This window comes from Macrotis lagotis, chromosome 4 (genome assembly GCF_037893015.1).
Source record: "Macrotis lagotis isolate mMagLag1 chromosome 4, bilby.v1.9.chrom.fasta, whole genome shotgun sequence".
Taxonomy (NCBI): Eukaryota; Metazoa; Chordata; class Mammalia; order Peramelemorphia; family Peramelidae; genus Macrotis; species Macrotis lagotis.
Window position 1 is genome coordinate 74700806 of NC_133661.1, and position 27652 is coordinate 74728457.

Consider the following 27652-nt stretch of genomic DNA (forward strand, 5'->3'; position numbering starts at 1 on the left):
AATGGGAAAGTGAAAGCGAGTGTTTCTATGTCTATGAGACTTTTAAAAATTTTTTTTAATTTTTTTAAAGTAATGGGATTAAGTGACTTGCTCAAGGGTACACAGTTAGGCAATTGTTAAGTGTCGGAGCCTGGTCCTCCTGATTCCAGGGCCAGTGCTCTATTCACTGTGCCACCTAGCTGCCCCTTACGTCTATGAGACTTCAAGAAACAGTCAAAGAAAACCAAAAGAAGGAAACATAAAAGAATGTAAAACACCTTATTGGTGAAACAAATGACCGGAAGAATAGATCCAGATAAGATAATTTAAGAATTATTGGACTACCCTGAATACAGACAAAAGTTCACCATTTTCAATATTTAAAATTTGCTTTTTGTATTATGGTTTTTTCTCTTTTCATGGTTTTTTTCCTTTCCTTTTTGATTCTTCTTTCACTACATGATTAATATATATATATATATTATATATATATATATATATATATATATCTTTAACATGTTATGCATGTATAACCTATATTAGATTGCTTTCTGTCATGAGAAGGTGGGAGGGAAAAATGTGAAACTGAAAACCTTACAAAAATAATGGTTATAAAGTGCCTATGCATGAAATTGGAAAAATAAATAAATAAAAGATTTAAGAAGAAGAATTATTGGAGTACCTGAAAGTCATGATTCAAAAAGAGCTTGGGGAAGAAAATTAAGAGAAGAGAGAAGACTGTCCTGGGAGAAGAAAAGAGGATGTAGAATAGCATAAATTAGGTCACAGGAAGAGGTGCAAAGAACCTAATACAGATGAATAAAAGAAAGTATGAGGTGAATATTGTTTCAATCTTACTCTCATTAGAGTTGGCTCAAAGAGGGAATAACCATCAGGCTCAGCTGGGTTTACAAATTAATCTTACCCTATAGAGAAGAAGAGGGGAGGAAAGGGAAAGAGAAGGAAATAGGGACTTAGAGTAAGAAGGAAAGGAGAAGGCAGAAATAAGAGGAGAATAGGGAAAGAAGGGGTAATTTTAGAAGGGAGGACAAATTGCAGAAGGTGGTGGTCAGAAGCAAAACAATGGTGAGTAGGGATAGAGTGAAAGGAGAGAGATAGAAGTATAAATTGGAAAAAATAAGATGGAGGAAAATATAGAGTTTGTAATCATAACTATGAATGCAAATGGGATGAACTCTCCCATAAAATGAAGCAGATAGCATAGTGAATTAAAAATCAGAATCCTTCAATATCTTGGCTATAAGAAACATATCTGAAACAAAGAGATTAGTTGATTGGTTCTTGTCTTTGATATCAAAGAAGACCAAAGTAACATCTCTCTGTTAGAAAGGAATTACTGTGTTTCCATCTGTGACTGAACAGACCAATACAAGCTCAGAATACTTTACTATAGGTTGGCCACAAATAGTCCATTCGAACACCTGGGGTGCACATTTCCTTTGAGTTCCTTCCATTCTGTCCTGCGCATAGAGCACAACACCCTCTCTGATGAGGGCACGCCATGCTTGGTGGTCCTGTGCCAGTGTCTCTCATGCTGACAATCGATTCTAAAGTTCTTCAATGAGATCTTCAGGGTGTCCTTGTATCATTTCTTCCAATTACCCTGTGAGCCCTTGTCCTTTATGTATTGTCCATTTCAAAAAAAAGTCTTTTAGGCAAGCACATTTGACCTTTAAACAAAAATGTCCATCCATAATAATTTACTCTCTGTAGAAATGTTCAAATGTTTGGCAGCTTAGCTTGAGAAAGTACCTCAGTGTCTGTTATCATGTCTGGTCAAATGATCTTCAGAATTTTCCAAAGATAATTTAAATGGAAGTGATTCAGTTCCTATCATGACTCTGGAAGACTGTCCAAGTTTCACAGTCATACAACAATGTGGTCAAAAGAATGATTCCATTTGGAGCTTCAGTTTGGTAGTCAGTCTAATACATCTTCTCTCCCACACCTTCTTTTGGAACCTCCCAAGCACTGAGCTATCTCTGCCAATGCATGTGTCAACCTAATTATCAATGTGCGCCAACCTGGAAAGGACACTGCCAAGGTAAGTGAACTTGTCCACAGTATTCAAAACTTCTCCAATTGCTGTAATTGATGGTCTCATGTATGGATGGTGTAGTGCTGCTTGATGGAGCACCTGGGTTTTCTTGGTGTTAAATGTTAAGCCTAAGTTAGCACAAGCAGCAGAGAATCCATCCAAACTTTGTTGCATCTCAGCTTCAGAGGCTGCATTGAGTGCACAACCATCTGCAAACAGAAGATCAAGTGCCAACACTCCCTCATCTTTGGTCTTGGCTTGTAGACTTTTTACATTGTACAATTTATGGTCAGTGTAGTAGCCGACTTTGAGGTCATGTTCATCTTCAGTGAAGACATTTGATAATATGGTTGAAAACATCATGGTTAAAAAGAATGGGAGCAAGGATCCCACCTTGTTTCAGTCCATTAGGGTAGGGAAGGATGTGAGGGGAAAACATTTGGAACTGAAAATTTTACAAAAATGAATGTTGAAAATTATCCTCATATGAACTTGAAAAAAATAAGAAGATTAAGTGAAAAAAAGAAAAAATGAATGTTGAAAACTATCTCTATATGTAATTGGGAAAAAAACTTTTATGATGAAAAAGAACATAATATGCACCCCAAAAAAGAAGAAAGCTATCTTCATAGCTAGCATTCAGGAACAACAGTTCCCTATATGTAGGGAATCTTGTAACCTTAATCTTCTGACCCAATTAGATTCTTAGGACAGACTCCTGCTCTCCTTGATGGAAACACCCAACTTATTTTAAAATCAATAAATCCTTTTCCTCCCTACCATATACCATCTCCTGTGAAATAGATTTCTCTATGAATTTGTATAGTGAAGTAAACAAGAGGAAAGAAGGAGTGAGTGGTAAGTTAGGAAAGAGAAGTTGGCAATCTTGAGCCAGGTTCTTTAAACTTCACCCCAAGTAATGACAGTAGTTCATATTGTAGTATAGTCTGAAAATAATGTCCAGGCTGATTTCTGCTCATCAGTTGGCTGCCACCCCATGTTGAGAAAGGAGTGTGTTCTTTTTTCCTGGTGCTGCACAAAAGTTGTATCTGAGTAACCTCTCCCACAATCTTCCCTATCTTCTAACACCTATTCCCCCCTTCTCTCCCTCATTCCCGCTTATCCCATCCCTTTCTTCTCATTTTTCTCTGGGGTAAGATAGATGTCTATACCCTATTAAGTGAGTATGTTATTTCCTCTCTGAGCCATTTCTGATGAGAATGAAGGCTCATTCATTCCCCCTTGCCTTCCCCCTTTCCACTCCATTGATAAAGGTTTTTCTTCAATCTTAAGTGAAATTTCTTAGCTTCTTCATCTCCTTTCCCTTCTTCCCAGTATTTTCCTTTATCACCCATTGCATATTATTCTATATTATACCATTATATTCTGCTCCTTCCTATGTCCTGTCTATATATGCTCCTTCTAACAGCTCTTATAAATGAGAAAGTTCATATGAGTTTTCAGTATCTTCTTCCCATGCAGGAATACAAACAGTTAAATATCATTAACTTCCTCATAGTTAGTCCTTCTCATCTACCCCCTCAATTCACCAGAGTCCTGTACTTGGAGCTCAAATGTTCTGTTCAGTTCCAGTTGTTTTAATAAGAAAGTGTAAAAGTCCTCTGTTTTGTTGAAAGTCCATCTTTTCCCCTGAAAGAGGATGGTAAGTTTTGCTTGGTAGTTGATTGATTCTTGGTTGTAAACTAAGGTCTTTAGCCTTCTGGAATATCATATTCCAATCCCCATGAGCCCTTAATGTAGATGCTGCCATATCCTGTGTAATATTGACTATGGAGCCTCAGTAGTTGAATTGTTTGTTTCTGGCAGCTTTTAGAATTTTCTCTTTGATTTAGGATTTTGGAAATTTGGCTATAATATTCCTGGAAGGTTTTCCTTTGGGATCTCTTTTAGGAGGTGACTGATGAATTCCCTCAATTTCTATTTTACCCTCTGCTTCTAGGATCTCAGGGAAATTTTGCAGCATTATTTCTTGAAAAATGAAGTCTAGGCTCTTTTCCTGGTTATGGCTTTCAGGTAGCCCAACAATTTTAAAATTGTTTCTTCTGGATCTGTTTTCAAGGTTGGTTGTCTTTTCCCAATGAGATATTTCACATTTTCTTCCAATTTCTGGCTTTATTGGAAGAGTTTTATATATCTTCCTGATTTCTTGCAAAATCATCAGTGTCCTTTAGTTCCATTCTTCAGTTGAAGGAGTTATTTTCTTCAGGGAACTTTTTTCTCTCCATTTCCAGCTAGCCAATTCTGATTGTTAAGGCATTCTTCTCCTCATTTGTCTTTTGTTTTGCTTTTTTCCATTAGGCCTAAAATGGTCTTTAACATGTTATTTTCTTCAGTATTTTTTGTACTTCTTTCACTAAGATATAGATTAGGTTTTTGTGATTTTTCTGCATCGGTGCTCTCATTTCTCCTCCCAATTTTTCCTCCACTTCCCTTAATTGCTTTTCAAAGTCTTTTTTGAGCTCATCCATAGTCTCATCACATTTTCTATTTCTCTTGGAGGTTTGGAATATGGAAGCTTCAATTTTGTCATGATCTCAGTATGTGTTTTTATCTGCCATGGGACTAAAGTAATTCTCTATGGTCAGATTCTTATTTTTCTGTTGTTTACAAATTTCCTCAGTCCAAGATTTATTACAGCACTTCCAAGGCTTTGGGGGTATTTTTTGGAGGGGGGGGTGACTGGGAACTTTATTCCTCCAAGGTCTTATGCTCTCTTGCCTGTGCTTTGATATGTAGATGACCACAGCACTTCTCTCTGTCCTAGAGCTGTAGGAAGGGGTCCTGCTTGGCTTTCTTAGTATGGAAAGCAAACTGGATCTGAGTTTGGGCAAACAGCAGAGTCCTACCCTGAGGGAGAGCAGAGAAATTTATGCAGTTTCCCCTGACCCCCTTACTGTGGGTGGGCTTTGCTCTGGAGATGCAGGCTGCTTTCTCCAGCTTCTCGCTGCAGATTCTGTGGCCGGTGCTCCCTCAGTCCATACTCATTCTGGTGTAGCAGCATTCTCTCCCCACCCCTTCAAGCTGTTCTGGGGTTGTGCTGTGACCAGGGCTTTTTCCAACTCCTGGTTCTGGTGAAACACATCTTTCTTGCAGAACTTCTAATTTATCTTGGACTGGAAAAATGTATCACTCAGTTTTTCTATGGTTTCTGCCCCTCTAAATTTTGGCTAGAGTCATAATTTAACAACTTTTGGAGTTTTGGGGGGAAAGAGCTCCTGGGAAATGCAGCCTTCATGCTGCCATCTTGTCTCCGCACCACTCCCCCCCTAGGAGTGTGTTCTTAAAAGAGGTAGTAGTAATGAGTTTTAATAAAAATATTTTGTGAATATTCTTTAGGAGCTTAATTATGACCAGAATACTATTTTTGGATTTCTCTTCAGTTGGCTGAAAAGTATGGGCCTGTGTACACTATACATATAGGACGACAGAAAGTCATTTTCTTGCATGGATATGAAACAATAACAGAAGCTCTGATTGACCAGGGAGATGAGTTTGGACACAGAAAACCACTAGCAATACTTAATGTGCCCTTCAAAGGACAAGGTAAGTTTCATCTGTTAAATTTTATCTAGAGACAGCTTCTTCCTCTTCCTCTTCCTCTTCTGCTTCTTCTTCCTCTTCTTTTTCTTCTGTTTCTTTATTCTTCTTTTTTCTCTTCTTCCACTTCCTCTTCTGTCTTTTTTATCATTATCACTTCTAATGACTTACTTTCAAATTTGATACACAATTGCTTTTGCTCCCTAATTCCTCATGATTCCTCTTGCAATTTTTGATCATTTGTCCCTATATATAAAACATATTGCTTTATCTAACTCTATAAATTTTCCCTTTGGGTTTTGATTATTATTGCCTCAAATGTACAAATATATAAGGCAGTTAGTTGAGGCCATGTTCATCCTCAGTGAAGACATTTTTTTTTATTTTTTAAATTTTATTTTTTTATTGTCATTTTGTACAAATGGTATTTTTACATTAATGAAATATTCTTATTAAAGAGAAAACAAAATACCCCTCCCCCCATGAATATAGACTTGCTTGAGCGATAAAGTAAAGGGGAGAGAAAAAATTAAAATAAAAAAATAGTAGGTATGGCCAGGTGGCGCAATGGACAAAGCACCAGCCCTGGAGCCACGAGCAGCCGAACCCACATCCAGCCCCATAGACCCAACAATCACCCATCCGTGTGACATGCAAGCCACCCGATCCCCACTGCCCTGACAAAACTAAAAAGAAGAAAAAAAAGACCCAAAATAAAATAAAATATTAATAATAGTATGGGTGGCTGAGTGGCGGACAGAGCATTGGCCCTTGAGCAAGGAGCACCTGGGTCGAAATCTGGCCTCAGACACCCAAAGATCACCCTGCTATGTAGCCCCAGGCAGGCCACCCAGCCCCATTTGCCGTGCACCCTCCCCCAAATAATAATAATAATAATAAATGTGCTTCAGTCTTTGTTCCAACACCAACAACTCTATCATGGGTTGATCACATTCTTTATGGTAAGTCCATCACAAAAGTTACTTCCATATTTTTCCAATGTTGCCATTGCTGATTGAAATTCCCTCCTTTCTTACTTCTCCACTACCATGTACTATATTTTCTCTCTCCTTTCACTCTGACTCTGCTGTAGGGTAGCTGAGTGGCACAGCAGACAGATCCCTGGTCCTGGGGCCAAGAGGCCCTGAAGCCCCATATCACCCCTTAGACCCAGAATCCACCTGGCCCTATGGTCCTGGGCAGGCCTTCCAATCCCAGCCCTTTGCAAGAAGTGAAAAAGAAAATGTGTTATAGCTGACCACTCTCACCCCATGGTCCATCCTCTCCTCCATGACTCACATCCCCCCCCTTCTCCCTGTTCCCCCTCCTTCTTACTCCAGATGTCTATACCCCATTGAGTATATATGCTTTTTCCTCTCCTAGCCACCTCTGATGAGAGCAAAGGTTCCCTCATTCCCCCTTGCCTCCCCCACTTCCATATCATTGCAATAGCTCATTGTAATAAAGAAAAATCTTATTATGTTAAATATCTTGGCCTATTCCCCCTCTCCTTTTTCTTTCTCCCATTACATTTCCCTGTTTTTTCTGTTGACTCCATTTTTACACCATATTTTATCTTCGAATTCAGCTTTCTCCTGTGCTTCAACTATAAAAGCTCCCTTTACCTGCTCTATTAGCTGAGAAGGTTCATATAAGTATTATCAGTGTCATCATTTTTCTATGCAGGAATACATGCAGTTCATCCTCATTAAGTCCCTCATATTTCCCCCCTCTCCTCCAATCTCTGTGCTTCACCTGAGTCCTGTATCTGAAGATCAAACCTTCTGTTCAGCTCTGGCCATTCCAAAAGTAACCTTTGAAACTCCCCTGGGTTCATTGAAAGTCCATCTTTTTCCCTGGAAAAGGACATTCAGCCTTGCTGGGTAGTTCATTCTTGGCTGCATTCTAAGTTCTTTTGCCTTCCAGTATATTATATTCCAAGCCCTATGAGCTTCCAATGTAGTTGCTGCTAAGTCCTGTGTGATCCTGACTGCAGCTCCACGATATTTGAACTGTGTCCTTCTGGCTGCTTGTAATATTTTCTCTTTGACTTGGGAGTTCTGGAACTTGGCTATAATATTCCTAGGGGTTGGTTTTTTGGGATCTCTTTCTCGGGGGGATCGGTGGATTCTCTCCATTTCTATTTTGCCCTCAGCTTCTAGAATATCAGGGCAATTTTCCTGTAGTAATTCTTTGAAAATGATGTCAAGGCTCTTTTCCTGATCATGACTTTCAGGTATTCCAATAATTTTTAAATTATCTTTCCTAAGTCTGTTTTCCATATCAGTTGTTTTTTTTTAATGAGATATTTCACATTTTCTTCTAATTTTTCTTTTTTTTTTTTTGGTTTTGAAGTATTGATTCCTGATTTCTGGTAAATTCATCAATCTCCCTGAATTCTATTCTTTGTCTGAAGGATTTGTTCTCCTCAGAGAGTTTTCTTATCTCTTTTTCCATCTGGCCAATTTTGCTTTTTAAAGCATTCTTCTCCTCAATAACTTTTTGAACTGTTTTTTATCCATTTGACCTAAGCTGGTTTTTAGTATGCTATTTTCTTCAGCATTTTTTTGGATTTCCTTGACTAAGCTGCTGACTTCATTTTCATGCTTTTCCTGCATCTCTCTCATTTCTTTTCCCAGTTTTTCTTCTAACTCCCTCATTTGATTTTCAAAGTCTTTTTTGAGCTCTGTCATAGCCTGATCCCAGTTTGTTTTTCTTGGAGTCTTTAGATGCAGGAGCTTGTGTTTCCTCATCTTCAGACTGAGAATATTGATCCTTCTTGGGATCATAGATAATGTATTTCTCAATGGTGTCCCTCTTTTTTCTCTGCTTGCTCATTTTCCCAGCCTAAGCCTATTTTGGGGGTGCTTCCTGAGCTTTTGGGGTACTCCCACAAGGGTCTCAGTGTGTGAGGCTCTGTCCTCCCTCCTAATCTGTGAATAACCATATGCGCTCCCGTCTGCCACGGGCCTGAGGTGGAGGGGGCTGCTGCTGTTCTGTGTGGGGGCCTAGTCTGTGATTAGGATCTGAATGTGTTCAGAACCCCAGAATCCTGTTCCAGGGTCAGAGGACAGAGGATAGAGGACAGAGGACAGAGCTCTGCAGTCTCTCTTCACTCCCCTCCCTCAGCTCAATGGGCTCATGCCCTAGGGGGGCTCCTGCTTACCAGCTCCAACTGCTTCTGTTCCTGGGTCTTACCTGCCAAAAGACCTCTCTGCTTGCTATGTGCCCTGAGGGCTAGGCTCCATATGCTCTCTCTGGCAGAGGTCCCCCGCTGTTGCCCCACTTTGTCCCCGGTGTTCCCCAGGGTGTAGCTCGGGAGACTCCCCTGTTGCTGTGAGCTGGGGCTCCCAGTGCCCTGGAGCTGCCTCCAGGAGGCTGAAGTTCTTTCACTCCGGCCCACCCCTCTGGCAGCTGCCTCTCCGACCCCGGGGAGCAGAGCCTTTCTGCTCTTTTCCAGGTTACCTTGAGTAGGAGAACTGCCTCTCTGGGTCCCTTTGTGGGTTCTGTCTCTCGAAAGTTTAGTTAGAGTCCTTAGTTTAGAAATTTTATCGGAGAGCACCTAAGACTCAATGCATCTTGGCTCCGCCCCGTGAAGACATTTGATAATACAACTGAAAACATCATGGCTAAAAAGAAAGGGAGCAAACATACAACCTTGTTTCAGTCCATTGTGGTAGGGAAGGATATGAGGGGGAAAACATTCCCATAACATTCACCTCCTCACACCCCTCCTCAACCAATTAAATCCTTATCTTGTAAAGAAACAGATAGTCAAGAAAAACACATCTGTAGTTTTGGTCATGTCTGAAGATATATGTCTCATTCATCACCTATACTTCTTCACTTTTCTGCCAAGAAGAAGAATAAATATTTGTGGAGTTGTACTTGGACATTTCATTGATCAACTGAACAACAATTACAATAAAATTAGGGCATTTTTAGAAAATTTCAATGATTCAAAAATGTTGTAATAAAAACTGGTATTTTTTTCTTAAATATAATTATCAAAATTTTAAAAATATTATCTCCCTTAATCTTCACAACAACTCTGTGAAGTAGGATTATTATTATGTTTATTTTTCAGATAAGGGAACTAAGTCAACCAGAGGTTGAGTGACTTACTCAGGGACAAAAAGTAAATGAATGCCAAGAGACAGAATATGAACTCAGATTTTACTGTCTCCAAGTACAGCATCTTAAGCACTGGACTTTGTGACTGAGACAATAAGTGAGTTTGGCAAAAATAACAAAATAGAAGCCATATCTACCCCTTCCCCCCAAAAAAAATCAGGTAAAAAGAAATGAAACACCATTTATAATAATTGCAGAATGTACTATATTTATGGTTTAACCCACCAAGTCACTGGCAGGAATATAATTACAAAATCATTTTAGCAGAAATGATGGAATAATTGTGTAATTGGACAGAGAAGTATAATATATGATCCAGCTAACTAATATAGGGATATAGCAATATTATTGTTCATCTCAGTTATATCAGATTTTTTGTTATCCAATTTGGGATTTCCGTATCAGGGATGTTGTAATGGCTTGCCATTTCCTTCTCTAGTTCATTTTATAGACAAAGTCAAAGAGGCAAAGAAAGTTCAGTGACTTGTCCAGTATCAAATAGGTAGTAAGTATTTGAGACCAGTTTTGAAGTCAGATCTTCCAGATGTCAGGTCTGGCATTCTTTCCACCTAACTGCCCTATTTATTTGTACATTTGATGCAATGGCAATGAAAAGCCAATGGAGGTAGATAAAGCAACATGCTTTATATAGAGGTAGATAAAGCAATATGCTTTATATGTAGGAACAAATGATAAAAAAAAAAAAGAAGAGGAAGCCTGGGGAATTAGAGAGCAAAGGCAATTGTGTATCAAATTTGAAAGTAAATCATTAATTTCAGAACTCTTTGCTACTAGATAAAAAAAATTGAACTATGGAGAAACATGGCAACATGGAAGCAACCCAAAAGTTCTGTGCTCCACCTACTAGAGAGGAACATGCCCATCTCTCTATCTTTAGTCACTATTTACATCCATTTTTATAGAGAGAAGGATTATAGGTGTCTGAATTTCAAGAAAACTTCCTTCAGCTTTGGAAGAAGAATTTGGATGTAACTTGAATTCAGAACCTATAAATGAAGACATTCTTTTTCAATGAACTAGTCCTCAGAGGTTCTGGGTTCAGCATTTTGACCCAAAGGACTTTTTAAGATCCAGTCCACTGGTTCTGGAGTCAATTGACAGATGGAGTGTAATATCTGGTCAAGCCACCAGAGGGTAGAATGAGCCTTTTCATTTCTGTAGCTTTCTTAAGGTTTCTTCCAAATTAAAAAAAAAAATGTAATTTAATCCCATAAAGAAGGATGATTTACTTGGATCATGCCCTCACTGCCACAAAATTTCTATCTCTTCCTCTATCATTTGACAATGTATGAACTCTGGTATTCAGGATACTAGAATCTTCTAAGATTCCTCAAACCAAAAATCACTTTGTCTTTACTACTGAAAGGATAAACATTTTGAATAAGGGCTGAACAAAGACTTGAAAGAATAAACAAGGTGGCAGTGGCATGGGATAATTATTGTTTTTTGGTATGGGATAATTATATAGTCTTTACAAATGACCAAAAAAGTAAAAGACTTAAAATAAAATTATGTTTTAAAAAACCACACTGTTTCACCCAGAATTACTCTGTTCACAATCAAATTATAGGCATATACTCAAACTGGTTGTTTCTAGATGAGTTCAGATGCCTAGCCTCATTTGTACCACCAGAGGAAGCAGTCAAGACAAATGCTCAATTTGGCAAATGTCCTCAACATTTGACATTCATAATCTGAACATTCCATGACTGTTCCTATTCTTGAGGACTCAAGCTATCCACGCAGTTCTATTGTTGGCAACAAACCTCTGTTTCAAGGCTGCTAGTCATTAGAACTATAAACTATTTCTAAGGATTTGGATTTTATAAATCCCTAGTGGGGTGGTATAATTTACTCCAGGTCAGATCATCTGTAAAGAGAAACTCTTTTTGTCTCCTTCCTCATCACTTTGAGGACACCCTTCAAACGTTACTCACAGCCCACATCTCTCATCTTTTCCATCTCCAGTACTTCCATACTCAGTATTTTGTCCTCTTCTTTCAGATTTATGGGTAAGGCTGATCTGTAGCACAGGTGCCAAAGGTGAAAACTTATCAACTGGTGGAAGGGTGGATATTATTCCACCAACTTCCCCCAAACTCTTACCAGCCAGGAAAAAAGGAATAGACTTTAGCCTATTCTCACAAATCTAGGAAGAAACAGAGATGATTCAAACATAATTCTCTCCTTCTTCTGGCTTTAGCACATTTTTCATGTCATTGTATTACCTCTTGATTTCATGACCAGAATGAGCACAGTTTCAAGCAGGAATTATATTAATAGAAAAATTCTGATGGCTCTCTGATTCCAAGTTTATAATGGTCTTGCATCAAGGGAATTAGCAATGAAAATATTTAACTGATAGTTTAGTCCCTACATCCCTTGTCTTGGCATTGCCATCATCATCATCTTCATCATCATAAAAGACAACAGGGAAAACAAGGGCTATTTGAGCTCTCTGTACATTATTTCATTTCAGCCCCCATGACAACTCTTTCATTTGAGCCCCATGACAATTCTGTAGAATATGGGCATTATTATTCCCCTTTAGTGGTTGTGGAATCTGAGGGATTGAGATGAATGATTTGTCCAGGGTCAAATCATTTGTATCATATCAAGTATCTGGGGCAGAATTTGAATTCAGGTATCAACTCAATTTCAGCATTTTACCTACCATATTATCTTGCTGTCTAATGAGATAATTGCCTACCTATATCAGATACCTTTCCTTCTGTCCCATAACCCATGTTCTCCCATCCACAAAAGCTCTTCAACTTTCTGGATTTTGCCTATCCTCCAACTTCTCATTCTCTGAAAAGTCACACAATGAAATTACTTCCTGCCTGCTCTGCTGATTTTTTCTCCAGGTGTCGTTTCAAGCAATGGTGACAGGTGGAAACAGATCCGGCGCTTCTCACTCATGACCTTGAGGAACTTTGGAATGGGAAAGAGAACTATTGAGGAGAGAGTGCAGGAAGAAGTCCACTGTCTGTTGGAGGAACTTCATAACACAAAAGGTTAGTTTACATTGTTTGTCTCCAAGGAATATGATTCTAGCCCACTCCACCATCCCAGTTTCAAACCTCATTGTGGTGGAACAATCTCATTGTTTGTCTCACAGATTGGAATTATACATTTATACAATTATTCATTTCAACCAACATTTTATAATGTAGTAGTGTAAGACAGAAGTTGAAGGTCCAGCATTCCAATACAAGACAGCTCTACCTTCAAAGAGTTTACAATATACTGTGGCAATAGAACATATACAGAAATAAGTAACTACTACAGGTAGATAAATACACATCATACAAATACATATGCACATTCATTTGTTTGTTTATTCATATATATGTGTATATTACGGTAATGCAAAGTATTTTCAGGATGAGAGTGGGACATTAACAGCTCAGAGAATCATGAAAGCTAAACCTTGAAGGGAGCCAGAGATTACAAGAGACAGAGGGAAATAGAAAGTAAATTTCAGATATTGAATGTTGTATATATCAAGAACAGAAATTATTATTTAATATTATTGTCATAATTGGGACAAAAGGGAATAGTTTAGAAGAAAGTATTAGACCAATCTTCAGAAATCTACATCCAGGATTTAGAACTGAGGTGGAGAAAAATTGACTGGGAATTAGGACATTAAAGCTTTTTTCCCTCTGGTGTCTTCCCTGCCCATTAGGTCAGGCCTTTGACCCCACATTCATCCTCTACTGTTCTCCATGCAATGTGATCTGCTCTATCCTCTTTAACCATCGCTTCAACTATAATGATGAGAGATTTCTGCTCCTGATGAGAATGCTCAATGAAAATTCTAGGCTTGTAAGCACACCATGGATCCAGGTAAGGTCAAGGTTGACTTGTGGTCCTATAACTATTCAAATTATGAGCAAGGGGAGACATCAGCTCTCTGAGAAAGACAGTCACGATCCAATCGCCAATAGGGCCTTACCATTATGGAGCTGAATAGGGAGTGCTGAAGTACGTTCTCTTTTTTCCTCCTAAATTAGATGAGGAGTTGACAAGAGCACTGGGTAAATGAAAGTGAACTTGGAATAAGGCACACAGCCTCAATTTCCTATGACCTCTAGGGTCCCTTCCAACCATATTTCTATAATCCTATGAATACAACAACATTCCAAATGTATACAATCCTCAAAACAGCAAAAGGGAATGTGAATAAAGGTCTGTGGGTAAGAAGAGAACCATAGAATCCCTAAAAGACCAGATAATCCATCCACCAACTCTCTCGTGAGTGCTGGTTGGCCTCCCTCTCTTGGCTTAGTGTATCCTGTAGGACTCTTTCAGAATGTCCAAGAGAGTCATTCTTTAGATGGCAGATGAGGATGCATATCCAGGTGCTTGGCTTCAGACAGCTCTAGCCAAAAAAAAAAAAAAGAAATGGACTGGGACAATTTCTGCCATGATGAGAAATAATTAAGGATTAATATTATTTTTTTCTTTACTAAATCTATTTTGGGGGGGGGGATTGTGTTTTCTGCCCTTTTAGCTCTACAATATTTACCCTTCACTCATAAAGCATCTTCCTGGAAGTCACAGGATCATCCATAAAAATATTTTCAAACTTAGGAATTTCATAATGGATCAGGTAAAGAAGCATGAAAAAACCCTGGATCCAAACAATCCTCGAGACTTTATTGACTGCTTCCTCATCAAAATGCAACAGGTACAGTAGATGCAAGAGCCCCACTATTTGATTAGGGTTGAAAACTGGCAATTCTGGGGTTTGGACAAGCTTTCATTTAGAATAAACTTGAGTTGTGAAACCATCATTATGCTTAGAAACTACCATCAGGGCAAGATTCACTATCAGGAGAGAGTCTCTGGAGCCCCAAGAACACCTGCTAGGGAGGTGAGAATGATCTAAGGAAAGGGCTAATTCATTCCATTGCATAAGGCAGATAGGTTATAGTAACTTAGAGTTAGGAAAACTTGAGTTCAAATCCTCCTTCACACATATATGAGCCTCAGTGTTTTGACAACCTTAAAATAACTTAAAAGAATATGTAAATATTAGGTATTTTTATGAGAAAAAAGCATAATTCCAAGTCCTCCATGCCAGTGAAGGAAAGTGATGTACATAAATGAATTCTGCACATAACCCCAAACAACCTTCCTTAGTAAATTTGATCTTTTCTTCCCACTAATTATTTGCTTTTTGATCTTGACATAAGTGTAAATTTATAGTTCTACAAGCTTTTTTTCATTAAATACATTAGGTTATACTATTTATAATACATGTTCACATTCTAATTTTGTCACCACTCATTCTTGAAAAGTCCTTTCATAAGATGAATCATTGAATTTGGATTCATTCCCCACTCACCCACCCAGGAACAATGCTTTACTTGGGAATTTCATTCCTTCCAAACATTCAGCATCACTTAAATCAGAGATCTGGTCAGAAAAACAAAAGATCCAAAGAGTTTACTTCTCTAAAAATTATACTGAAAATCCTTTAAAAGGAGCGGTAACATATTGTATGTGATGATTATACCAGGGATAAAATCATGTCACCATAAGAAGTAAGATTTTTAATACTGATGTATTGATTGCAATTTAAAATGGTGATTTCATTAATTTTTCATCTTAGACATCATTAGCATTTTTTGAAAAATTATCTAGGTGATTCAAGGTGTTTAATGGACTTTCCTATATATATATATATATATATATATATATATATATATATATATGTTTGTATTTTTGTATATGTATGTGTAGAGAAAGAAAAAGATAAAGGAATGTATGGATAGAGATAGATGAATGAATAAATAAACATAAATGGATGGCTCAAGACAGTTGCACAGATATATAAAATACATATGTATGTACATAAAGTTAAATTTATATATGTAAATATCAAGGAAGTAGGGATCATTCAAGATGAAGATATCTGCAGAGAAGTCAAGTATAATGAGAACTGAGAAAAGACTTAGGATTTAGCAATTAATTAGCAAATTTATCAATCCTTCCTCAAAGGGAGCAGCTCCAACCGCTGTACCATAAAGTACAGAAGATCACAGTCGATACTTGTCCTAGTCCCAGTCCTACCCAGTCAAAAGGTCAGGAGAGCTTCTCAGTTTCTAGAGGAGAGTTAGACTTCCACATTCAGCCGAGTTTCAAACTGGAGCATGTCCGAGGTAATAGACAAAGTCAGGGCTCTGCTCGTTTGAGGTCTCCTGGGAGGGCATGAGGCAAAGATAAACCTGTCCTGCACCCTTGCAAGGGAAACAAAGGACAGAACCAGTTCCTGGAGGCATCTAGTCTTGTCCAGAGTCAAAGAGAAGAAAGAGCAACCAAAATCAAAAGTAAGACTTCAGAAATCCTTTCTGATAGTTGCTGTTAAGTTATGTCACATACTTGCATTCACAATGATTCCTCAGGTCCTTTCCCCAAGGATGAAACAAGGAAAAAAAGGGAATTTGGGGATGAGAGAGAGTCTTATATTTTTCAATGACCATACCTTCAAATCTTCTACTCCTTGTAGATCTTACTGACTCAGGAACATCCTTCCCTATTTTAAAAGGGAAAATGATCCCATCAAACTGCATGATCCACTTGGGAATCATTCATTCATCAGTTGATTTGGAGGATGAGGAACTTAAGGGGGTGAGGATAAGACACAATCTTCCACACCTTTACTCAAAAGTCAAAGATGGCAACTATTCATTCTGACATTGATAAAGACGGATAGCAACTGAAATCACCTTTGTCATACTTTTCTACTTGATGGGTTGTGAGACCTCACATATAAAATCCCTTCCCAATGTCTTTTCAATTTTTTTTAGCTTTTTGCAAGGCAAATGGGGTTAAGTGGCTTACCCAAGGCCACACAGCTAGGTAATTATTAAGTGTCTGAGGCCAGCACCACGTAGCCTCCCCTTCTTTTCAGTTTTCTAAGGGTTTGCAGGTTAGATCTTCTGCAGGTTTAATGAAGGAAAATGACCTGATAGTTAAAAACATACTATTAAGAGACAGAAGTTATACTTCCTAATAAAGTTTGATAGACAGATATATATATATATATATATATATATATATATATATATATATATGGAGAGAGAGAGAGATCAATAGATGCATATATATATGTGTCATTCATAATCTCAGAATGTTAATGTAGAGGGAAGTCTAGTTAATCTCATCTGACTATCTTGGTAGGTCAGTCATCTTGGTAGTGGATCTTTCTAATCTCAAAATGTCTATATATGACCATAGGTTTAGTTAATCTTAGTTGATTTAGTTTATCTTTAGGATATCAAGGAGGGACCAAAGCCTAAGACGTGTAAGCCTCTCTTTGAGATAGAATCTGAATAAATTATGTTATTGAGTCATTTTTCAGTAATATCTGATTCTTCCTGACATTATATGGGGATTTATTGGCAAAGTTACTGGAGTGGTTTGCCATCTCCTTCTCCAGCTCATGTTACAGATGAGTAACTTAGACAAATAGGGCCAAGTGACTTATCTAGGGTTGCACTGCTAGTGTGTATCTGAGGCCAGATTTTTACTCAAGTGGATAAGTTTCCTTGACTTCACACTTAGCACTCTAACCACTGTGCAACCTAACCAGCCAAGAAAGGACCAAGGTCTAGAACAAAAAAATCTTCCCTTTGAAATAGAATCAGAATAAACCATAGATTGATAATATAACTTTATTTTCACAACCCTGTAGACTCTATTTCTTTGTCCTCTAAAGGTACTTTTGAATATTGGAAAGAAAGAGATGATGGTTCCCTTAAATTCACAACAAACAGGTTCAACCCATTTCTTCCACACAACTATCAGATCTTCTCTAGTTGAAATCACTTTATCTATAGAGCCCATCATGTAAACATCTTTATAAATACATTGTTGGCTCATATTACATGTAAAGGAGCCCCAAACTGGGAGATCTTTGAGACCTCATATGTCTCCTTCTTCTTTGATGCTTTACTTCAGAAGAAAATGAATCCACAGTCAGAATTCAACTATGAGCAATTGTTGACCACTGCATCTAATTTATTTGCTGCTGGTACAGAAACCACAACCACCACTGTGAGATATGGACTTTTACTGCTTATGAAACACCCAGAGATACAAGGTAAGAGAAACAATCTACTGTGACCAACAAAACTGAGAAGACATTAAAATGGGAGAGAGCATGGTAAGCCCTGGCCTTGGTCCTGACTGCTTTTTGGGAGAAGCAATATTACACTTGATACAATACCTTAACACATGGTTGTTGTTGTCTCAGGGGAAATTTAACCAATAAATAAAATAATATAAATCTTGAAGATACTTCTTCCTTGTAATGCTTTGAAATGCATAAAAACAAATAAACAGATCTACAAAGGAAATAAATTTCTATGAAAATAAAATTGTCAAAAAGTTTTTTTAATTATTTTAAAACAACTTTATGTACCTTAGGTTAAGAAATGGTACTCTACAAGAATGGACCATTCACTAAAGTATTAGGAAGAAAGGGTAATAATTCCATCTCATGGCAAATGAGTGTTGATTTTTCCTTTATGTAGATAATTTCCAAACAATTTCATAGGAATTAGAGAAAATAATCAGTCCCTGACAAATACATACATACATACATGTATACACACATATATATAGATACAAGCATATACATATATATATATATATATATATATATATACACATGTATATTGAGGTGATATTTGTAACAGCATAAATCAATAAAGGCAGAAGGATCTGTATTTTGGGGTTTCATGAAACACCACATGACCACCAAAACTAGTCTTTTGAAGCATATAATATCTTGTTTGTACATAGTTGTTTGCATTTTGTCTTCTTCATTAGACTGAGCTCTGGAGAATAAATTATCTTCTTTTTTTGGTACTCCCACCACTTAAACAATGCCTAGTACAGAGTAGGCACTTAATAAATGCTGTTGACTGACAAACCAACTAACCATGCTCATTAGACTTTGCAACCATCTGCACTACTCATTATCATTCATCTCAACATAGCCAAAGTTCATGAAGAAATCGATCGAGTGATTGGTTCAACTAGGAGACCCTCCATGCAGGACCGAGGCAAGATGCCCTATGTGGATGCTGTTGTACATGAGATACAGAGATATATTAATCTGCTCCCCTTCGGTCTTCCCCGATCAGCACCCCAGAACATCCACTTCAGAAACTACGTGATTCCCAAGGTCAGATGTATTTATTGTCATAATGATTTTTTCTTAGCAGTGAGTCCAGAATGTCAGATCTATTTGTTTAATAGGACACATGCAAATGCTTAGAGAAGCACTTGTTCACCATAGAGCAGTACAAAACTTATCTCCATCTTCTGTGAATCTCCCACATCAATGTTGCATTTCCATTAATCAGCTTCTATATGTTCTATCAAAATCACCTTTTGAAAAACCAAGATATCACCAGATAGAATGCTGTTAAATGAAAAGTCTTTATGTAAGCCTTTGCTTTTAAAAAAGTGGTGTAGAGTTTTCAAACTTCATCTACATTAAATGCATATGTCTTGAAATATTCATGTTAGACACTTTATAATATATGTCAGTTTCCTAGTTATAATTCTAATTTCTTGATTCCAGGACACGATTATATTCCCTGTACTCCACTCCATCTTGAATGATAGAAAAGTATTTCCCAACCCACACCAGTTCAACCCAGAAAACTTCTTGGACAAATCTGGCAACTTTCAGAAGAATGACTACTTTATGCCTTTCTCATTGGGTAAAAATAATGCATGTCCATTGGTCATTTTCATAGCCTGCACCATAATAAAGGTATTGGTAATCATACTCCAAAGGGGACTGATAAAATTGTTGGATCCACAGAAATATTCAGACAAGTTGAATACAACAAGGATTAGTGGAAAGCAGATTACACTTAGACTAATGAGGTCATGATTTGAATCTCAACTTTGATGTTTCTAATGAAGTGACTATGGTCAAGTCATATAATCTCTCAGCATCAGTAAAATAAGGATACTAATACCTACGTCTTACCAGTTGTTATGAGAAAGATGTTTGGGAAACACTTGAGCACTATGTAAAGAAAATTAATATCATAAATTTATTCCATTCATTAAAATTGAATCAGATCAACTAACTATTCAGGGATCAAGGATTTTTTTAGTGATTAACAGTTACACCAGTTTTAAGGTAGGTACAGTAGTTTACTGCATGCTGATTGATTCTTAAGAATACTAAATTTTGGGCGGCTAGGTGACGCAGTGGAAGAAAGCACCGGCCATGGAGTCAGGAGTACCCGTGTTCAAATCCGATCTCAGACATTTATTGATTACTTAGCTGTGTGGCCTTAGGCAAGCCACTTAACCCCATTTGCCTTGCAAAAACCTAAAAAAAAAAAAGAATGCTAAATTTGGAATCAGAAGAAACTGGAGTTTTAATCCTATTTCATCTAGATATTAATTATGTAGTCATGTGCAAGTCATTTAATCTCTCTGGGTCTGTTTCCTGATTTAAAAAATGAGGATAATAATTCCTTTAGTACTGCTTTTCAAGTTTGTTGTAAGGATAACAACTATTCTGAAATTTTAATTCCTCTATAAAAGTCAAATTGTAGCTTTAAAATGACCCATCCATTCTTGACACCCATATTCACAAAAGAGAAGTAACAGAAATTTGGCCTTAGAGTTAAAGAGCCCTGATACGAGAAACTTTTGTCGGTATCTGTGTTCATCTAGCTCCTTTTTCCTCAAATTCATCTTCATAACTATTGATTATTCTCAGAACAATCACCAGATTTTCAGTTATCTTGAAAATATTTAATATGAATGTCATTTCTATGATTATGACAATTGAAATATATGCCAGGAGCAATTCAGTCACCTATATTAGCATCTATTTTCTTCCCTCCTTATCTGACAGTGGGACCCTCAGATATACTTGGCCTTTCTTGTATGATAATTCACTGCCAGCTTCACTGATCATCAATGAGAATCTAACTAATATAACTCACTACATCTCTCCTATCATCCTCTCCTCACAGTTTTCTTGTTCAATATGATTAAATCTCTCTTCACTGAACAATCTGTTTAAATGGCTATCCTGAAGTTGACTCTTTGGATCTTTTTAGGAAAACGCATCTGTCTTGGAGAGAGCCTGGCTAGGATGGAGGTGTTTCTGTTCCTGGTCACTATTCTGCAGAACTTTACATTGAAGCCCTTGGTTGATCCAAAGGAACTTGACATCAACCCACTTGTGACTGGACTTCTTAATATCCCCCCAATTTACAAATTATCCCTAGTTCCTAGATAAATGATATCTCATATATTCATTGATTTTTTCCCACAGCATAGAGCTAATACAATAAAATGACAGTTCTGCCTATATTAAAACACTTATTTAGTGCCTTATCAATCAAAATTCCAAAGAACTACTTTTACAAGGTAGAAAAAATTGTATGAAAATTCATATGGAGAAATAAAAAATCAAAAATTTCCAAGGATTTAAAGAAAAAAGTGCAAAGAAGGTCACTTAGTCCTACCAGATCTAAAAGTATATTATAAAGTATCAGTCATCAAAACTGTCTGGTACTGGCTAAGAAATAGAATGCTGTATCAATGGAATAGACAAGGTGCAAAAGCGATAGTAGGAAATGATTATAGTAATCTGCTGTTTGATAACCCCAAAGAGTACAGCTTCTGGGGTTAAAACTCTCTATTTGATAAAAAAAATTGTTGGGGAAAATTTGAGGTTAGAAAGGTAGAAACTTAAATTAGACCAACATCTCACACACCATACCAGGATAAGATCAAAATGGGTACAGGATTTAGAAGGAAAAGCAAATATTACAAGCAAACAAGGAGATCAAGGAATAGTTTATCTGTCAAATTGATGGAAAGGAAAGCAGTTTATGACCAAGGAAGAGATGGAGAACATCATTAAAAACAAACTAGATGATTTTGATCATATTAAATTAAAAGGCTTTTGTACAGACAAAACCACTGCAGCAAAGTTCAAAAGAAATGTAGTAAATTGGAAAACATTTTTCACAAGGAATATTTCTGAGAAAGGACTCATTTCTAAAATATATAAAGAACTGAGTCAAATTTGTAAAAGAACAAGCCATTCCCTAAATGACAAATGGTCAAAGGATATGCAAAGGCATTTTACAGATGTGGAAATCAAAGCAGTCCATAGTCATATGAAAAATGCTCTAAATCATTACTTATTTGAGAAACACAAATTAAAACATCTCTGAAGCACCACCTCACACTTCTTAGACTGGCCATTATGACCAAAAAGGACAATAATTAATGTAGGAAAGGATGTGGGAAATCTACAACACTAATACATTTCTGCTGGAGCTGTGAACTCATAAAAATTTCTGGAGAATAATTTGGAATGATGCCCAAAGGACAAAAAAATATGCATACCCTTTGATCCAGAAATACCACTACTGGTTCTACACCCTGAAGAGATCATGAAAAAGGGTAAAAACAATACTTGTACAAAAGTATTCATAGCAGCTGTGTTTGTGGTAGTTAAGATTTGGAAATCGAGTGAATGTCTATTAATTGGTAAATGACTGAATAAATACTATTGTTCTATTAGAAAGCAGGAATTCAGAGAAGCCTAGAAAGATCTGCAGGAACTGATGCTGAGTGAGATGAGTAGAACCAGAAGAACATTGTGCACCATAACAGCAACATAGAGGTGATGATCAATGTTAATGGACTTGTTTATTTCTTCAGTGCAATGATCAGGGACAATTTGGGGGCCTATATATGATGGAGAATATCATCTGTATCCAAAGAAAGAATTGCAGAGTTTAAATAAACGCCAAAGACTATCACCTTTAATTTTTCAAATGTTACTATGTATGTAATATGTTATTAATTATATAATTTTGTTTATTATTGTAATTTTGCTATTTCTTGTTTTATTTTTTACTTAATGATATGATTTCTTTCTCAATAAATTCAATTTTGATCAATGTATAGCATGGAAACAATGTAAAGACTATTAGACTGCCTTCTGTGGGGGCTGGGGGGGAAGGAAGATTAGAGAAAAATTGTAAAATTCAAAAAAAAAAAGAAAAAATTAGAAAAAGAACAAATTAAAAAATTCCAATTAAATACAAAGTTAGAAATCCTGAAAAATCAAAGGAGAGTTTAATAAAATTTAAAGTAAGCACTCTATTAAACTAATAGGAAAAACACGAATTGGTATTATTGAAAAAAATACACTAAAATAGAGAAAACTTTGATTAAGCACTAAAAAAAAAGAAGAAAAACCAAATTACCAGCATCAAAAATGAAATGGTTGAATTGATCACCAATGAAGCAGGAATTAAGACAATATATAGCAGATATTTTGCCCAATGGTATGCTAATAAATAAGGCAATCTAAATGAAATTGATGACTATTTATGAAAATATAAATTGCCCAGATTAACAGGGAGAGGACATAAAATTTTTAAATAACCCCATTTTAGAAAAAGAAATTGAATAAGCCATTAATAAACACTTAAGGAAAAGTCTTCTAGGCCAGATGAATCTACAAGTGAATTACACTAAACATTTGAAAGCCAATTAATTCTAATACTATATAAATGATTGGAAAAAACAGGCAAAGAAGGAGTTATGCCAAATTCTTTTTATGACACTAATATGGTACTGATACCTAAACCAAGAAAAGCTAAATAAGAGAAGAAATATATTAACCAATTTCCCTAATGAATATTGATGGAAAAATTTAAAATAAAATATTAACAAAGAAATTATAACAATTTACCACAGGATTATACACTATGACCAGGTAGAATTTATTCCAGGAATGTAGGCCTAGTTTGAATATTTGAAAAAATATTGGCATAATTAATTATGTCAATAATAAAGCTAATAGATATCATATGAATATCTCAAGAGATGCATAAAAAGGTTTTAACAAAATATAATATCTATTCAAGTTAAAAACACTAGAAAGCATAGGAATAAATGAAGTTTTCCTTGAAATGATAAGCAGTATCACCAGCAAGCAGTATATATATATATAATAGAGAGAAGCTAGAAACATTCCCAATAAGATCAAGAGTGAAGCAAAGATACTCATTATCACCACTTTTATTCAATATTGTATTAGAAATGTTAGCTGTAGACCCAAATCTTAAGTCTCTAAGAAGGGCAGCTAGGTAGTGCAGTGAATAGAGCCCTGGCCTTGGAGTCAAGAGGGTAGAAGTTTGAATCCAGCCTCAGACACTAGACTCCTATTAGCTCTATGACCTTAGGCAAGTCACTTGACCCTGACTGCCTTGCATCCTGGGCCATCTCCAGTCATCCTGATCCATATCTGGCCACTGGACCCAGATGGCTCAGAAGGAGAAAGTGAGGCCAGTGACTTAGCCCAGCATCCCCTCACGCAAATCTAGTTCATGTGCTTGTCATGGCATGACCTCACTGATGTTGCGGTCTTCTTCAAAATGAAGGACAGGGGCAGAGCCAAAATGGCAACAAGAGAGGATCTTCTCTTAGGCACTCTCTCATAAAACTTCTAAACTAAGGACTCTAAATTTTCAAGAGACAGAACCCACAGAGGGACCCAGTGAGGCAGTTCTCCTACTCAAGGTAACCTGGAAAAGAACAGAAAAGCTCTACTCCGGGAGTTGGAGGTGGGGCCCACCAGAGGGGTGGACAACCAGAGTGAAAGAACTTCAGCCTCCCAGAGTTAGTCCCAGGGTACTGGGAGCCGCAGCTCACAGCAGCAGGGGGTTAACTAACCTATGCCCCCGGGCAGCATTGGGCACAAATTGGGGAAACTGCAGGGGACCTCTGTGAGAGTGAGCATGTGAAGCCCAGCCTTCAGGGCACACAGCAAGCACCTTGGCCAAAGCAGTCCAGATCCAGGAAACAGAAGCAGGCAGAGCAGGTAAGCGGGAGCCCCCAGGACATGAGGCTATTGAACGTAGGGAGAGGAGTGAAGACAGAGACTGCCAAGCTCTGTCCCTGGAACAGGATTCTGGGGTTCTGACCACATTCACATCCTGATCAAAGTCTAGGCCCTCCCCATAGAACAGAAGGGGGCCCCCTCCACCTCAGCCCCATAGGAGAGGGGGGCGCATATGGTCATTCACAGACCAGGAGGGAGGACAGAGCCTCATACACTAAGACCCTTGTGGGAGTGTCCCAAAAGCTCAGAAAGCACCCCAAATACAAGCTTAGGCTGGGGAAATGAGCAAGCAGAGAAACAAGAGGAACACCATTGAGAAATATTTTGCATATGAGCCCAAGAAGGATCAAAACACTCAGTCTGAAGATGAAGCACAAGCTCCTGCATCTAAAGACTCCAAGAAAAACAGAAATTGGGCTCAGGCTATGACAGAGCTCAAAAAAGACTTTGAAAATCAAATGAGGGAGTTAGAAGAAAAACTGGGAAAAGAAATGAGAGAGATGCAGGAAAAACATGAAAATGAAGTCAGCAGCTTAGTCAAGAAAATCCAAAAAAAATGCTGAAGAAAACAGCATGCTAAAAACTAGTTTAGGTCAAATGGATAAAACAGTTCAAAAAGTTATTGAGGAAAAGAATGATTTAAAAAGCAAAACTGGCCAGATGGAAAAAGAGATAAGAAAGCTCTTTGAGGAAAACAAATCCTTCAGACAAAGAATAGAACTCAGGGAGATTGATGAATTTATGAGAAATCAGAACTCAATACTTCAAAACCAAAAGAATGAAAAATTAGAAGAAAAATGTGAAACATCTCATTGAAAAAACAACTAATATGGAAAACAGATTTAGGAAAGATAATTTAAAAATTATTGGAATACCTGAAAGCCATGATCAGGAAAAGAGCCTTGACATCATTTTCAAAGAATTATTACAAGAAAATTGCCCTGATATCCTAGAAGCAGAGGGCAAAATAGAAATGGAGAGAATCCACCGATTCCCCCCGAGAAAGAGATCCCAAAAAAACCAACCCCTAGGAATATTATAGCCAAGTTCCAGAACTCCCAAGTCAAAGAGAAAATATTATAAGCAGCCAGAAGGACACAATTCAAATACCATTGGAGCTGCAGTCAAGATCTCACAGGACTTAGCAGCCACTACATTAAAAGCTCATAGGGCTTGGAATATAATATACCAGAAGGCAAAAGAGCTTAGAATGCAGCCAAGAATGAACTACCTAGCAAGGCTGAATGTCCTCTTCCAGAGAAAAAGATGGGGGAATTTCAAATGTTCCTGCTGGAATGGCCAGAGCTGAACAAAAGGTGTGATCTTCAAATACAGGACTCAGGTGAAGCATAGAGATTGGAGGAGAAGGGGAAAATATAAGGGACTTAATGATGATGAGCTGCATATATATTCCTGTATAGAAAAATGACACTAATAATACTCATATGAACCTTCTCAATTAACAGAGCAGGTAGAAGGAGCTTTTATAGATGAAATACAGGAAAAAGCTGAATTTGAAGGTAAAATATGGTGTAAAAATGGAGTCAATAGATAAAAGGGAAATGTAATGGGAGAAAGAAAAAGGAGAGGGGGAATAGGCCAAGATATTTCATATAATAAGATTTTTCTTTATTACAATGAGCTATTGCAATGATATGGAATGGGGGAAGGCAAGGGGGAATGAAAGAATCTTCGCTCTCATCAGAAGTGGCTAGAAAAGGAAACAGCATATATACTCAATGGGGTATAGGCATCTGGAGTAAGAAGGGGGGGACAGGGGGATGGGGGGATGTGAGTGATGGAGGAGAGGATGGACCATGGAGGGGGGGAAGTGGTCAGATATAACACATTTTCTTTTTTACTTCTTCAAGGGTCTGAGATTGGATGGCCTGTCTAGGACCATAGGGCCAGTTGCATGCTGGGCCTAAGGGGTGGTATGGGGGCACAGGGCCTCTTGGCCCCAGGGCCAGGAATCTGTCTGCTGCTCCACTCAGCTACCCTACAGCAGAGTCAGAGTGAAAGGAGAGAGGAAAATATAGTACATGGTAGTGGAGAAATATGAAAGGAGGGAGTTGCAATCAGTAATGGCAACAGTGAAAAATATGGAAGTAACTCTTGTGATGGGCTTACCATAAAGAATGTGATCCACCCATGACAGAGTTGTTGGTGTTGGAACACAGACTGAAGCACATTTTTTATCATTATTATTTTGGGGGATGCAGGGCAAATGGGGCTGGGTGGCCTGCCTGGGGCCACATAGCAGGGTGATCCTTGGGTGTCTGAGGCTGGATTTGGACCAGGATGCTCCTGGCTCAAGGGCCAATGCTCTGTCTGCCACCCAGCCACCCCTACTATTATTATTACCATTTTATTTTATTTTGGGTCTTTTGTTTTTCTTTTTTTGGTTTTTTCAGGGCAGTGGGGTTGGGGTGGAATGCATGTCACACAGCTGGGTGATTGTTGGGTGTACAGGGCCGGATATGGGCTCAGGTGTTCCTGACTCCAGGGCTGGTGCTCGGTCCATTGCACCACCTGGCCATACCTTCAAATATTACTATTATTTTTTTATTTTAATTTTTTTCTCTCCCCTTTATTGCTCAAGCGAGTCTATATTTTTGGTGGGGAGGGGGTATTTTGTTTACTCTTAAGAATGTTTTATTAATGTATAAAAAAATTATTTGTACAAAATGAGAATAAATAAATATTAAATATAGAAAAAATCAAAAAACATCTATTGCTCAGGGATAGGCCAAGTTAATATAATAAAAGTGGCAATTCTACATAAATTAATCTTCTTATTCAGTGTCATACCAGATCATACCAGATATAATAGTCATCAAAACTGTCCAGTATTGGTTAACAAATAGAAGTGTAGATCAGTGGAATAGATTAGGTAAAATGAAACAGTAGTAAATAGCTATAGTAATCTGCTATCTGATAAACCCAAAGACTCTAGCTTTTGGGAAAAG

General features: G+C 37.5%; 1 protein-coding gene across 1 annotated transcript in view; it reads left to right on the plus strand.

The window, feature by feature from the left end:
• LOC141521049 (cytochrome P450 2C23-like) overlaps positions 1 to 22879 on the plus strand; it is a 28963-nt gene extending 6084 nt beyond the window's left edge. Inside the window, exons 2-9 of the mRNA XM_074233162.1 lie at positions 5440 to 5602; positions 12619 to 12768; positions 13443 to 13603; positions 14271 to 14447; positions 17726 to 17867; positions 18769 to 18956; positions 19359 to 19500; positions 20869 to 22879. Coding sequence (XP_074089263.1) covers positions 5440 to 5602; positions 12619 to 12768; positions 13443 to 13603; positions 14271 to 14447; positions 17726 to 17867; positions 18769 to 18956; positions 19359 to 19500; positions 20869 to 21050 — 1305 coding nt within the window. The 3' untranslated portion in view covers positions 21051 to 22879. The remainder of the gene's footprint in view (positions 1 to 5439; positions 5603 to 12618; positions 12769 to 13442; positions 13604 to 14270; positions 14448 to 17725; positions 17868 to 18768; positions 18957 to 19358; positions 19501 to 20868) is intronic.
• The last annotated feature ends 4773 nt before the right edge of the window (positions 22880 to 27652 follow it).